The 15943-nt window shown below is 44.8% G+C and overlaps 1 protein-coding gene across 2 annotated transcripts in view; it reads right to left on the bottom strand.

Moving 5' to 3' along the window:
• The window catches only part of Arid5b (AT-rich interaction domain 5B), a 184519-nt gene that overhangs the window by 42860 nt on the left and 125716 nt on the right, over positions 1–15943 (bottom strand). The window contains exons 1-2 of one of the 2 annotated variants that reach the window (XM_052164627.1): positions 1925–2304; positions 280–392 (exon numbers count right to left, since the gene is read on the bottom strand). In XM_052164627.1, coding sequence (XP_052020587.1) covers positions 280–392; positions 1925–1928 — 117 coding nt within the window. In that variant the 5' untranslated portion in view covers positions 1929–2304. Of the gene's footprint in view, positions 1–279; positions 393–1924; positions 2305–15943 lie in introns of those variants that run through there. The other variant, XM_052164626.1, reaches the window with a different exon arrangement.

The raw sequence follows: 15943 nt of genomic DNA, 5'->3' as shown, positions 1-15943 counted from the left end.
TCCCCAGTGACGTGCGCACACTTAATCACGTCCTTCACTGAACAAGCCAAACTGGGAGGTGAGAAGTCTTTCTGTTGACTAATCAAAATGCCCAGCCCTCCTACCAGATTCTCCCCACCCCCAGGCACTAGGGAAATGTCCAGAAGCTGCAAAAGCCAAAGGCAGATTCTGAATTGAACATGGTCACCAAGACATCAGATATCAGATGGGTCAAAGGGGGGAATCAATCAATCAATAATCAGTCAATCAGGAGGAGTCTCAGTGGACGACCCACCTTACCTTGTTGATAGCTTTACCGTCACAGTTGTTGTTGGGGTCCTTTGAGCCACTGAAGGAATCTCTTCTCTGGGGACATGTTTTCTTTTTGCGTGGTCTGCCTTTGAGATTTGGCGCTGAAAACAAATGGAGAATAATCGTCAGACTTCTTTGGGGGCGGGGGCGGGGAGAAGACCCAGAAGTTTTTGCCATATAGTGTTCCGCTCCAATAGCCAAAACACACAGGCCAGCCACTAACTCTCATTGGCTACTTCTGTCTCTGAAGGGATCTTCAGAGACCTTCTCAAAGATAAAGTATCAACTTTTCCAAGTCTAATTAATATACATCAGATGAGGATGATAAGGAAAATACAGCCCCCCCTCCTGCCCTCCCACTCCCGTACCCTCCCTCCATCCATCCCCCCCCTCCACCCCCACAGTGTGCACTGTCAGAATAGAAGTACCCCTGGTCAGACTTGGAGATGATTCCTCCTGTTTGTTTGGTATCTTGGTTTTAGAAATCCAAAGGACCTGCCAGCCTGTGATGTCATCATAGTAAAGCAACATCTGAAAACATCACTCTGCTGAAGAGTTTCAAGACAGCAGTATTTTCTCAAATCACTGTCCCAGATGAGAGAGAGAGAGAGAGAGAGAGAGAGAGAGAGAGAGAGAGAGAGACTCAAAAGCTCAGTAACAAGCTTCCACTCCACGCATTTTTCCGAATAATACTGTGGCCAGCGTGTCTCAAAACTCAGCAAATCTGGCCAAGACATTGAGTCAGCGTGTTCGGTTTCCCTCCTCAATATATTTTTATGAAGATCTGGAGGGTTATTTAAAATATATTCCAAAGCTTACACAGGAGTTACCCTGACTCCTGTGTAGGTTGACACTCTCCCTCTCTCTCTCTCTGTCTCTCTCTGTCTCTGTGTGTGTGTGTGTGTGTGTGTGTGTGTGTGTTATTAAAGCCATAGGTACAAATGACACAGGTGATGCTGATCTTGGGTTGTTCATGGGGTGTCCTGACTGCTCCCCTAAGAGCTTTCTCATTCAACTTCATCACTCATGCAAGTCCAAAAAAACAAAACAAAACAAAACAAAACAAAAAACTAAAACCAACCAATTCACCGAGCTGCCCTTAACTAACTCCAGACAATTGCCTCTCTGCTCCCCCCCCCACCTTACCCCTCATCCCCAAAACAATCTCCTTGGAGCTCTCAAAGCACCTATATTTTTATTACATTGAGGGAGGACAGTCACAGAAAAACAAAGTGAACAGCAGGGAACCTCTTAATTGTTATTTACCTCACAGAACACACAGGGTTAGCCTCCTCCGGTGCCTTTAGGACATTTTATGTTGGACTCAATTTACATACACAGGACTTCCTACTAGTTTGTTTTTCTGCCTATAGGGGCTTGACTGTCAGTGAAACTCAGTTAAGGTAACGCTTTCTTTTCCCTCAGTGTGGGGAGCGTGGGTTATAAAGCCCCGGTTCAGGGAGTCTCAGGCTTCCCTTCCCAAGCTACCGTTCTCATTTTCAGTCTCAAAAAAAAAAAAAAAAAAAAAAAAACAAAACACTAGTTCTCAAAGTCCATTCCAGAAAACCTGCCTGGAATTTTCCTAACTGTAAAGTCACAAGCCAAAATCAAGCGAAGAGAAAACAGACATTACCCATTCCAGTCGCCAAACATCTGCCTGATGGATGCCTGTACTCAGGAAAGCTCCGGCAGGGGACTGCTTCCCAGCCTCATCCCTGGAAGTCTGGTCTTGGTGTGGATATCGGCTTCCTAGCTGCGAGGAGGAGGCTCCCAGCGCCGCTGACTGGTCCCTCCCCGGGCAGCTCCATTACTCATGTAAACACACGGGTGTGTGGGATGGGCTCCGAGCACTTAGAAGGAGCTGCCAGACTGGCAGAGAAGCCGGCTCTCTCCTCCTCCCTGCCTCGGGCAGGCTTGCTGACTGCGCCCAGCCTGTTTGGTGGCTCCTGACCTCTTTGGTGGGAGCTCAGAGCCCAGTTCCGAGAACTCACTCCGGTCCACAGCCCGGAGCCAGGGTGTGGACTGTTTTGTTTAAAGGACTTTTGTGTAGCTCGGAAGCTTTTCCACAATGACCCAAGGGCTGAGGCGAGGCTTTAATGACTGCTAGGGTAGGACTTACTCTCAAGTCCCCTTATCAAAATAACAGCTCTGCAGAGAGCAGGCAGAAGCAGTCAGGACTTGGGAGAGGAGCTCTGGGAGATCCCACCAGCCATCAGCCGAAACAGAACAATATGGCCTCTGTTCTGAGACTTGTCAAAGCCGCCTTTCCCCTCCTCAGGTTTTCGAAAAGCACTTAAAACCTAAAAGGCGTTTATTTCCAGAGAAGCTTTCAAAGCCCAAAGGCCCTGTCTAAAGAGCCTTGCACTGAAACTCTTAAGTTTTAAATGGCAAGGCAAAGGTTCCGAGAACCTGTAGGAACCACCCTGAAACTGGGTCTATTTCCTTCATCTTTGGGGCTGTTTTCAGAAGCCAGGTACCCAGCAGATTCTGAGGACTACAAAGTTAGAACCCTCCTTCGACCCAGCAGAGTCATTGTATTCTTTGTACAGAAGAGTGGGTACAGCATTATTATACCGGACTGGACCATCTTTGAGGGTAGGGCCATCAGCTTTGATTCTCATTTGCATAACATTAGGGAGATAGCATTGTGTCATCTGAATCTGTTGTATGAATGAATGACTAATAGAAACACAAATACCCACACAGCTCATCACATCCTTGTAAGAACGCGGGACCTGCCAACTTGGATCACGTGATACATGTGTCACGCTAGGACCTTGTGCACCTTACATCCAATGCTTTGGTGACCAAAACCAGAAGCTTGAGGTGACACTGGAACAAGGAAGAGAAGCTCTGGCTTCCGGACTGTCAAACTTTTTCCTCCACCACAGGCTCGTGCCCCCATATCAGTCGCACCGTCAATGTGCCAGGGGCGGTGACCATGAAGAAGTGGTGACCAATCCCCCATAATGCAACAGAGGACCTCCTGAGACCCTGAGTGGAGCTTTGTGACCAAGAGTGGGTTGGAGGAGAACAAATATTCTGCCCCTGGGTTGTGCCTATTTTCCTCTAGGGCAGAGAAACAAATCTTTCTCAACACCAGTGATTAAAAAGTAAATACCCCACAGTGGAGTGGGCAGGGTGGAGTAGGGCTTTGAGGTTCATCCTCTCACAAGAGAAACATCCTCGCACCTTCCAGCCATCTTGGTTACTATACTTCCTCCCTCCTGGGAAGCCAGGGTCAAATCCAAGCTCCCAACTTGGAGCTTGGGCTCCTGCTTTAGGGAAGAGTCATCTCTCTCAGACTCAAGCTCCACTCTCAGCAGTGACAACTCTGTCATCAGAGAGGCTTCCTCCCGCCACAGATGAGAACAGAAGCAGAGACCCACAGCCAGACATCTCTCTCTCTCTCTCTCTCTCTCTCTCTCTCTCTCTCTCTCTCTCTCTCTCTCTCTCTTTCTCTCACACACACACACACACACATACACACACAGTCTACATTAGAGCTCTTCTCCATCAGATCCCTCCCCTCAGATCTCAGGGAATCCCTTGGAAGAATAGGTAGAAAGGGAGACAGAGGGGGTGGAGAGCATCAGGAGAACATGGCCCTGTAAATCAACTAAGCAAAGTAGAAAGGAGCTCACACAGACTGAAGCAGCAAACACAGGAACCGCATGTGTCCGCACAAGGTCCTCTGAGGATATATCACAGCTATTAGTATGTTTATGGCCCCCCGACTGTGAGTGAGGAGGGTGGGTCTCTGGCTCTTGGACCCACCCTCGGGACTCCTTTCCTTCTCTTGGGTGCCAGGTCCGACTTCAATATGATGGTCTTTTGCTTCACCGTATTATATTTTTTTCCCCTCACTTTCGGTTGTTATCTCCTAGAAGCCAGTTCTTTTGTAACGAGGGACGGGAAAGGAGTGTGGATCCAGACAGGAGGTAAAAAGTAGGGAGGAACTGGGGGAGGAGGAGGAGAGGAAACCAACATCAAGATACTGCCTGAAAAAGGGATCTCCTTTCGATAAAAGAAAAGAAAAACCAAAAAGAATAAAATAAAATTAAGAAGTCAAAAGGAATGAATAGACAAAAACCCCACAAAAACCAAGTGATGTGTGTAAAGCTATTCTATTTCCGGCTACTTTCATTTGTCCATATATAACTCATAACCCAGTGTCCGTCCTGGGTCCTCAGAGTCCGGTGTGTGGGTATGTGTGTAAGTCCTCTTCCTCCTCCTCCTCCCCCTCTTCCTTCTAGGTTTTATTTTGATACTGGAAAGATAGCTCAGCAGTTAAGACTACATATTCCTCTTATAGAGGGACCTAAGTTCAGTCCTCAACGCCCACACCCAATGGCCTAACCCTCCTGTGACTCCAGCTCCAGGACATCTGATGCCATCTCTTGGTCTCTCAGAGGGTACCTGAGCTCCTTCATGTACCCACACACTGGCGATTCTCTGGTAGAACAGCAAGACCTCTTAACCATGGTCTCTCCAGCCAGTCAGTAATCGCGCTTTGCACGAGTTCCCTCAGTGTTACACTTGGAAGACAACAGTGCCTCATCCTTCCTCGGGACATCCTTCCCGGGCAATGTCGTAAGTGCCGACCATGGCTCTGTCTTCCAATAATAACTCCATTAAAGCACGCAGCAAACCCAGGAGGTCAGCACTGTTATTACGATCTGCCCCATTCTACAGATCAGCAAACTGAAACAAAGTTAGCTGACTCAGACCACACAACTGATTTCTCTGGCAATGGGATTCAGTTTAGCCAGGCTTCTCCTGCGTGTGCACACACACACACACACACACACACACACACACACACACACACACACAGTCATTTCACTTCTGGATGAGGACACAGGCAGTTCACAACCAGCTTCCACCAAACCAAAACACACTCAAATACCACCTACTTCTGTGAGCCTAGCATGCACACAGCCTCACCTGGACCGGCCAGAGCCGGGGTCCCCTTCAGTTGTGACTTAGCAGTCAGCAACTGGACTTCTGCTCAATGCCTGAAGGGCAGTTAAACTTGGTCAAAGCGTCATACCCAATGACCCCTTTACAGCAGAGGCTGCCGGCTGAGGAGTGAGAGATTTCTCGGGTTGAAACAAACAAACAAACCCTTTTTCTCTTCAAGTGTCCATCTGTCCATCTTCCTCTGCCAACTAACACGTGCTCACATTTGCAAAACGGGCTGCTATTTTCATAGACATTAACCCCTAAGAAGCACAATACCTCTATATTCAGGGCACATCTAAAGCCAGCTTGGGCCATTGTTTTGTATTGTTAACATTTTCTTATCAGTGAATTCTGTCTATCTGGGGAGCAGAGTGCCACAGTTTGTGCTTACTCTTTTTTTTTTTTTCTTAAAGGAACTGTTTTCTCAAACAAACAAAAGTAGGCCTTTCTATGTATCCACTTAGTTCCGGGTTCAGACAAGTTACTGCATCAGACAGCTCAAGTGTGGGAAACTCAGTCCAGCTTCTAGAAATCATAATACTGTGAAGGAAATGTAACTAGTTACTGGCAAGGCCTAAAGCTTTTGGCTTAAATGTTGCTTCCCCCCCCCCCCCCCCCCCGCTCTTCCTGTCATGACCATCATTTTTATTTATTTATTTATTTAATACCATTTATGCTCTTGGAAATCCTACAAAGACAAACAGCTCTAAAAGCTGAATTGACTCATCAGCGAGCAAACAACTGGTTCATTCTTTCCATTTTGGTGAGGTCTTTTCTCCAAGCTACATGTCCATTAGAGAAGTTCTTTGTGTCTACTGATAACATACAGGGTCTTGCTTGCTGGGAGTGTCTATAAATAGGAAAAAAACAAACATCTTCCTAAGAGTTGACCCTGTGTGTGTGTGTGTGTGTGTGTGTGTGTTTGTGTGTGTGTGTGTGTGTGTGTGTGTGTGTGTGTCTTCAGGAGGTGAGCGGAGCATCAAGTCATTGAATTTTCAAACCGTGTGTATTTAAAATATGAGCCAGAAAGCAAAACCCTTGTTCCTGGTGACATGTTACATTTCTGTAATGCCTTTCCTCTGAGGATAGTGAAATATTGGAAATTTTTCTTTACAGACAATAATCTTAAAATATCCTGGCAAGTTTTAGCATGGAGTATCGCTCTTTCTGGAGGGGAAAAGAAAGAAAGAAACAAAGAAAGAAAAAAAAGAAAGGAAGGAAGAAAGAAAGAAAGAAAGAAAGAAAGAAAGAAAGAAAGAAAAAAGAAATCTACCCTAATTTAGCTATCATTTACCATGTTCTATTTTAAGAAAGAAAGAAAGAAAGAAAGAAAGAAAGAAAGAAAGAAAGAAAGAAAGAAAGAAAGAAGAAATCTACCCTAATTTAGCTATCATTTACCAGGTTCTATTTTCAATGTTTCCCTTTTGACTATTTAGAAACTTCCTCTTTCAGTCTAGCAAGAATAGGATGAATGTTTTTAGTTATTAATGTATGAGTCAAAGATTTTCAAATCGAGAATGGCAGAAGGCTTGATCAAAGCCACTCCTAAAATTTATGGGCATAAAAAAAGAAAGGCATTTCGCAGATAATCTCTTACAGAATTCCAGTTTTTAAATACTTGGGGGAAAAAAAAATCTAAAAACAGGCTAAAAGCGCTCAGCCTTCTCGGTGGCTTCACCACCGAGCCAACATTTTAACATAAGAATTCATAAATGATTCCCGGATGAGATTTTTAAATTCAAAACCCAGTGTTGGGGTCCAGGGAGGGCATGTTTGTAGCCAATGCATATTTACGTGACTGAAGCTCTCTGTGAATTCACAAAACATGATTCCCACATAAGCTAAGACTCCAAGTTTATTTTTATTCTGTTTCCCCCCCCCTATAAATAGCCCTCCCCATCCAGCAGAAAACACTTGAGAGGCACCTGTGCAGCCTGATCTATGAGAGAGCCCAGGACCACTGACAGGCCCAGTTTGGTCTTACAGAAGCACGCTAACCTTAATTGATGAACAGTGAACAAGAGATACAAGCCACACACAACATTTGCAAGAGTTCCAGGTCTTGGTAATTGCGCAGACAATTCCTTTAAAAAGAAATCTATTCTTTCAAATAAAGGTATTAGAAAGAGGAACCCAGAGATAAGGGCCCAGATTCTAGGGCCAGATTTAAACACTACCACTTTAAAATGCCACCAAGATCATATCTCAACCGCAGGTCACATGCCTGGGATGAATTGTCACATGGTCACACTAAGTATTACTCCCTTCCTGGAGAACTGGGCTTCCAGTTCCCAAGTGGCATTAGCCCAAGCCTAATGCCACTTTTGCTGGGACCACTCACTACAATGTATCATTTCCACTGAACCACAGCGGGGTTTCCCACAGGATCCCTGTTGTTCTGCTTCCCCAAGGGATGAGTTGTTTTGTTAGAAAGAGGAGGGTAAATAAATACATAAATAAATAAATAAGAAGATGGTATCATGAGACCGGGATTGCCTTGACTCTTTGTCAAAAATCACTCAGATGGCTACCCATCACGAATGGCAGGGGAGTGGAGGGCTGTGATTCCCGGTCTTCACTGACTGCCTGCTCAACACACCATGGAAGTAAACACCCTTTTGGGATGATCTCCCAGAACATGCCCAGTCTTACTCACTCCTGGTTCACACTCCTTCCTGAAGGCTGGGGCATTGTTAATGCCTCTGATCAACGTATTAGTAATTTGACAGGCATGCTATTTGCATAGCTCTCTCTCTCTCTCTCTCTCTCTCTCTCTCTCTCTCTCTCTCTCTCTCTCTCTCTGCCCCAGAGGTCCTCATTTCTCAGAAACACTTAAAAACACAGATTATTTCCCTCTGGCCCTTCCCCCACCCCATAAATGGAAGCAGGGCTTAGAGCTCATCTGGGTTGCTAATTGGTTTGAGAGCATGTGACTCCGTGTACTCCTGCATTAGAAACAAGCAAGCCTTCTCTGTAGTCAGGGGCTTATCATAAGAAATAAGCTGATTTCTAGCCTTGTTTCCCTGGGAGACAGAAATGATCAAATACGATTCCGGAATGATTTAGAATCATAGTGTGGATTCTCCAGTCCCCGAGGGGGCTCTAATAGAAAGATGCTCACTAGGACACGGTCGAAGAAGAAAGAGATGGTGGAAACTTATGACCATCTTTACAGGAAGTCAGGGAAGACCTGAGATCTACCTGGGTATAGAACTGGGAGACATTCTGGGCTGTTAGGGGTTAGACCCTTTAGAAAGGAGGTTTTGGAAATAGGAAAGGCGTTTGAAATCCAGGCCAGGCCAGGACTAGCATGGTTTCACATCCTCCTGCTGAGCTTCACTGGCCAGTCAGAGGTCCTTGAGAGGAAACTTGAGAGGACTCCTGGTGGAGGACGCTGTGGCACTCTCAGAGGTGGGGGGGGGGGGGCATGTCCCCTAGTTGTTGGGAAATGCATTCAATTCTGGGGTGACAGGTAGTTCACCATGGCCTAGCTATGACCCAGGCACTGGTTTCCCACCAGTGACAATGTTTTGGTTTTTCAGCAGTGACAAAAGTGTTCTCTAAAAGTACTACAGTGGCTCCAACGTGTATGATCGCATGTACTCAAAACTGTCTCTCCCTTCAGATGCCAGGGATCCGGTGCACCACGTCCAGGCCTATGACAGCCTGGACCTCCCCACCCCCAGGGAAGAAAACTCTCTCTCTCTTTCTCTCTCTCTCTTTCTCTCTCTCTCTCTCTCTCTCTCTCTCTCTCTCTCTCTCTCACACACACACACACACACACACACACAACCCCGCAGGAAGAAAAATATGCTATTTCAACTCTGCTTTGTACTTTTTCTAAGAAATCTGTTCTTTCCCATCTTCTGAAAAACATTAAGCAAGTGCAGATTTAGCTGTCTTGGCATGTTACCATTAACAAGGATGAATTACAATTTAACGTTATTGTCTGTTTATTGTTTAAGGCTGTTTAAGTATCCACTGCAGACATGTTTTTGAAGGCTATTTTAATCCCCACAATTTCTGAAGGTCATAAAAACAGGACCTCACCAACAGAGAACAAATATTTTTTTGTCTCTCTCTTTTTTTCTGTGACAACCAATAAAGTCGCTCATTCCAGCCCGTGACTGATACCCTCTGAAGTGCCCCTACTGAACACAACTGTAGTGAACTGAAAGCTACATTTTTTTGTTGCATCAAATGACTTCAGAAGGAAATAGTAAATAGCAGAGCACATTTAAACTCACATTAAAACACAACATTTTTGTTCCACCATCTCTCCACATTTGGAAATGAGATTGTCCATTTTCAACACCAAAGGTAATTGATTTGCTGGTTTGATACAGGAAATGTTTCCCACTGGATATAAGTAAATGGCTTTTATGGCTTTGTTTGTTCTTGTTTGGTTTGGTTGCTTGTGCGCACGTGGATTGGCATAGTGCTTAACTCGTTACAGACATGGATGAATACTTTAAGAGAGACAGTTTGGGTCTTAAATCCACACAATAACAACAACAAAAAATGGAATAAGGTCCCAATTTATTTAAAAAGATATATGAAAGGAGTTTGTGCTGAAAGTAGTTTTTAATTTCTTTATGCCATCTGAAAGAACAGTCTAACATGTAGTATTCTTCCTTCCTTAAAAAATAAGAGCCTGAGGTCCTGCTGAGCTACAGCTGCCAAGACAGTATGACCTGAATTCAATCCCTGGGACCCGAGTGGTGGAAAGAAAGAATTGGCCTTTGACTTCCCCAAGTGCTTGGTGGCACACAACCCCACAAATAAAAATGCAACCTTTTGTTTTTAACTAAGGAGGGGATGGGCGATGACTCTGTTTATAAAGTATTTGCTTTGTAAGTGTCAAGGCCTGAGTTCAGTCCTCAGACTCAGAGCCTGCCCCGTGGCAGGCAGATGTAGTTTACCACCCACGAGGCAGAGGCAGGCAGATCTCTGGGCGGGCTGTTGGCCAGCTAGCCAGAGTCTCAGCAGGAAGCCCAAGCCTCAAAATGCAAACAGATAAAAACTAACAACTCCTCCTCCCCAAGATGGACGATGGACAATGCTGGTAGATGACACAGCTCCCTTCTGGCCTTAGCATGGACACATACACACCTGCTTCTACACACAGAGCATGTGCACACACCTGCACATGACATCTCTGCCATGGGGTGACTGCTCCTTTTTGTTGACTGGCATACTGAGTTTTCTTCAGGTAAGTCTCTCCATCTGAGTGGGCAGAATGCTTTGATAAAACTCGTTCCCTGAGCTTCCTCTGAGGATGTGCAGGAGCCACCATACTGCAAAGGCACTTCAAAACCCTTCTGTGGTCCCACGGCTCTCGGTGTATAGAAGAGAGTAGAAAATGCAAGATGGAGGGATCCAGAGGAGAAAGGAACCCTGGGTGTGGCATGTGTGCAGAGGCAGCAACAGGGTCCCTAACCCTCTGACAGTGATACATTAACAAGGGACAGGGGATTGTAAGCAGGCTGGACAAGCTTGAGTGCTCTGTCATTGGAAACAAGACCTTGTGGCACAGGAGAACAGCAAGGCAGATGTTAGTGCTAACCATACCATGTATCTCATAATAATACTAGTAACAATAAATAATAATCGTCAGTTGAAAGAAAACATTTCTCTTCCTGCTTAAAGTGGCTGTGCCCAAATATAGTCACAGTACCCACAGGCGTCTGCAGGGCCCTTGAAATGCCAAGGTCCAAGCCAAGGTGTACTTGATGTATAAAACACAGATTGGTACCCAGATTGGTTTTCAACATGTGGGACAGAGAGCAAATGATCTCACTGTTAGCCTTTCAAATCAAATACATATTGAGGTGATAACAATATTTTGGCTATAATGGATGGGATATAATATATCATTAAAATTAATTCCACATTTTCCTTTTTAAACGGCAGATGGCTTGCGCTCTCTTCTGTATGATGATGTTCATTTGGACAGTGATATAATGTTAGGATCAGAGATGTCCTTGGTCATGACTCAAAGGGCAAGCAAGACAGATGGATGTCCGAAGCTAGAACAATTGGCCAAGATCGCAGGTTAAAAGTTCCAATACAATGTAGAGTCCTGCTTGCTGCTGTAACATTTGTTGTCACAGACAGATGTTAGTATCCCCAAATTTTTTGATGCTGAACTCTCTGCAAAATCTAGTAATCATTCAAATCTGGTAATTCTTGACTCGAGGCTACTAAATGCCTTGGTAAGGTGGTTAGCACATTAAGTTCCTTAATTTAGGTACCAAATGAAAATAGATTGGGGAGGAAGAGATGGAGGGAAGAAGGGAGAGAGGGAGGGTGAAGGAGAGGGGCAGAGGGAGAGGGAGAGAGGGGCTCTGATTCCTCCTGAGCTATTTTGATGTGTTGACGACATGGGTGTAATGTAAGCCGCTGTAATCCTTCAGTGCAGACACGGTATGAGAAAATGGAACTTGAGCAAGTTTGGCCAATCCCAAGTAGAGGTTTCCTTGACCACAAATTGCCCAATATGTTTGCTGTCCAACTGCGTTGGCCTTTTAGAGATCTCACTTGAAAGTAAGTAGAGGGGTCAGATACAGTCAGCCCTGAAGGCAAGAACATGACCTTCTTGGCATGGTCCAGCTGCCTCAGGTCCCACAGATTCACAGGACACATTGCCAAGAAGCCCAGAGAAGTTGGAAGAAAGGAAGAGGTTTCAGTTCTGGGACCTATAGAGGAGACAAGGATTTTATCCAGTTATCCTTAGCTTCCAAAAGGACCAGAGGAAAATGATGATGATGATGGTGTGTGTGTGTGTGTGTGTGTGTGTGTGAGAGAGAGAGAGAGAGAGGGGGGGGGGGACCTTGCTATGCACACCTGGAGACAGGTTTGATTCCTGGATCCCATGTCACCCTATATGGAGAGAACCAGTTCTGCAAAGTTGTTCTCTGACTTCCCTTTCATACCCACAACTCATTATCGTGCACGTGAGTGTGTACATGTGCCCTTGATAAAAAAATAAATAAATAGATAAAAGACCTTCGAACATTGTTCTGATAGTAGCTACCTGATACCAGGTCGGCCTAGTATCTTGCCCTTCTACATAGGTTGGTCACAGGGTCTGAAATGAGACTCCAACCCCTCTGGCTCCTCAGCTTTGGTTTCTTTGGCAGTGGCCATGCAGAAGAGTAGCTAGCAACAAATCAAAAGCTATGCCCCCTCCTGGACTGAACCCCCCTTCCTCCTTTTATTTTCAAATGACTCAGATTATAACACACAGGAGTGGTAATGGTGGCTACAGAAATAAATCCAGGCTAGACAGCAAGAGCTGCCTCTAAAGCACCTAAGTCTTTATGCTCAGGGATGAACAAGATAACGGCAGTATCAACAAAACACAAGATGGATATTTGACTGTCCGGTACTTATAAGGTGGTCAGTTTAAATGACATTTTGTGATGGGTTCGACATACATGCTGCGAAGGACCTGGCTTATGTGCCCCTGGGATGCTGGAGATAGCTATATAGAGGTTTTTTGTCTCCCCTTCCCAGCTCATTTATAGCTCGTGGTATACACATTTCGGCATCCAACCTTATAAACTCATGACCGACTGTCAGTAGACAGTTATCTAGCACATGGGTCACCATAAAAAGCCTCCTTATTTAGGCAAAAGTCCTTTTGCGGGCCAGTATCTCTATTTCTTAGAAGAAACGAATTTGGATTATATTTGCTGTTCAGGAAACCCAGAGGCTGCAAGTGTGGCGATTGAAAGGCCAAGAAGTAAATCCTTAGCAAGTTAAAACACTTAGCTCCTTATTAGAACCATTTCTGGCTTTGTTAGCCTTAAGCAAACTCTCTATTGCCCTCTTGTGGTCAATCAGGGTGATACCCAGGGATGACCACAAAAACCCCAGGAACTAACAATAAAGTTTACTCAAATACAGGTAAGGCATTGAGGGAGGAGCATAAATGTGAACCACAACGTTAGGCTGTTTCTATATGCATTATAATTTACATTTAGTAGACCTCCTTCATGATGTCAGGCATTATGAGGTGAGGCTGGTGAGGTTTTTATAGGGAAGTTTAGAACAATGTATTTCAGGAATATAATGGAGTCACTGTATCTATGGCCATAGCTGTTATATTTTGTAGCCAATTGATTTTAAGGAGTTTTATAACTGTAAAAAAGATCATGCACACATTTTAAAAGTTCCTTCATAACCAAAAATAGGCTGATACTCCAACTGGCTTGGAATTACAGGGACCAAGGAAAGATGTCTTGAATAACTCCCTAATATGGAAGAAAACCCACTAAAAACAAAAAGGGCCAGTTCATTTGTTTCTAACAATAGGCAGTATAGAGAAACTTGGAATTTATATGACCAAGGAGAGGAATAGGCTGTATCATTCCATGTTGAATAATAATAATAATATAATTTCTAAAATCTAGCTTCTTCCAAATTCAATAATCAGTTATGAAATTTTGTGTTTATTTTGATTTTTACATTTCATTTCCAATCTCTGCGGTATGATTTTAGACAATTTCCTGTTGAATGGGGCCTGTCCCCCGCAAAGCAAACAAACTTGGTATTAAAACAAACTGAGCAGCTAAAAAAGAAGCCGGGTGGGGGGGTGGGAGGGGGTGATCCAAAACTGCAGAGCCCAGGACGCAAACAAGCCAACCCTCTCTCCTCCGATTACCAGCAAATGCACCAGCAAATGCACCGGGCTCGCCAATCTTTTTTTTTAAATAACGCTACTTCTCCGCCCAGCGTGAACCCAAGCGTTCTGTAATTCCAAGATGGTTTTAGGAACAGATTTATCTTGACTTGGCCTCGACTCCAGTTTTGCTGCAACAGTTGTTTGGTTTTTCTGTCTTTGAGTGGATAAAGTCCTTAAAGTAACTCTACTATAAAATTAAACAGCTGTGCCTTCTTTGGCAAGACCTGACTGCTCTTACTTCTGTACGTGCCGTAGGACAAGCTAAGCGTGCCTTTTCTTTCATGTTTTTCTACTAAAAAAATTAAATAAATAAATTCCAAAATGAATTCTCGAGTTAGCCTTGCTTCTCTTTAAAATAATAACAACAATAATAACAATCATACTAATATGGAGGGAGCGCATCTACTTTAAAGCACAGACGTTTACACACAGGACTCTCGCTCAAAGGGCTTTTGTTTAATTCCTATTATGATAGGAAATATGATACGTTGCCCCGAGTAGAATAACAACCCCGTGGGCAGCAAGACAGACACGTCTGCTGCTTTCGCAGATGGGAAAACCGAACGCTTTCCATGGAGAAAGGGAGAGCAAAGAATCATTCAGAGGGGCTCCGATTAAATTTAGAATTTTTTGATTCCTGGCCCAGGTCTTGAACCAGAACCATGTGAAGGCTCCTTCCCATTCTTTGGGATCAACAGAAGAACAATCCGAAAACATTCTTTTGGCATTATGAAAGCATCGCTTCAGGCTCCCGGAAGTGAGGGCTGGGGGCGGGGCCTGGACACAATACAAGCTTTTAGGTGCCACTCCTTGCTACATAGCTCCAGGTGAGGAGGACTTGGTCTAAGCTGCCAGTATTCTAGGATCATCCAGAGGCTCCTAGCACAGAGGCTAGGATTGAATTGAGACTCTGACACCTGGCCCAGGTCTCGAACCAGCACCACGTGAGGGCTGTCTTTCTTTGGGACCAATAGAACGATTTGTTCTAGGTTTGAGGGTTCTTGTAAACACTGCTCTAGAAACGCAGGGTGAGAGACCTGCTAAGACATGATGTAAGGAGCCACGCTTGGCAGACAACCGGATTGAAACAGAAGACCATAAAGAGGAGTTGGAATACGGAAGGCTCTGTGACTCCTGAGTTCTTCTGGGTAACGTGCAGACTACTGCCATTCCACAGCGTATAGAGATGGTTCTGTTTGAAAGGGGTTTGCCGTACAAGCTCAAGGACCCGAGTTCAGATCTCCAGCATGTCATGACCGACCTACCCTACAATTCTTCAGGCTCTTCTCCAGCTGCGTGGGGGGCGACTGTGTCCATAAACACACACCCTCTCTGGTTTCTTGTACCCACCACATATTGTCTGTCTCAGGGGACTCTTAAAAAGATGGTAGGTACTTAATATACAGTGATGGAACACAGAACTCTGTATTGAGTTTTGGAACTAGTGCCTGTCCCTTAATATGAGCTTTAGTAAATTCTTTACTATTTTTGTGTGCCTATGTGTAGATACATGTGTGCCTGTGTGTGTGGGGGGGGGGGGGGGTGCCTTCATAGGCCAGAAAAAGGCATTGGGATTCTCTGGAACTGGACTAACAGGTGGTTGTTAGCCAGTCATGGGTGCCAGGAACTGAACTCAGGTCCTCTGCAAGAGCAGTAAAGCACTTTTAACCACCCAACCATCTTTCCATGACTCCCCTGGGCAAACACACACACACACACACACACATCTCTAAAGAGGGAAGGGTGGCAGGGCTAGCCTTGGCAGCTTATCTTTGTGCCTAAGGCACTTTCCCTCCATCATGACCACCATTAATTAGGGGGAAGAAGCACCTTCAGATATACGTATTGGTCTAGGGAGCCTGTAACCTAAGAAAAGTCAGACTGCCAGAAGAGAAAACAAAATGTTTTCATGGGAGAGAAGTTGTACCTTGTGGGTTTTTAAAGACCTCCATTGCTACAAAGCTGCATTTTCTTTAAAATAAAAATCTTGCAGATGTC

Source organism: Apodemus sylvaticus, chromosome 19, assembly GCF_947179515.1.
Source record: "Apodemus sylvaticus chromosome 19, mApoSyl1.1, whole genome shotgun sequence".
Lineage (NCBI taxonomy): Eukaryota > Metazoa > Chordata > Mammalia > Rodentia > Muridae > Apodemus > Apodemus sylvaticus.
Note: the sequence above shows the minus strand (reverse complement) of the source record. Positions and strands in the feature narration are given on the sequence as shown.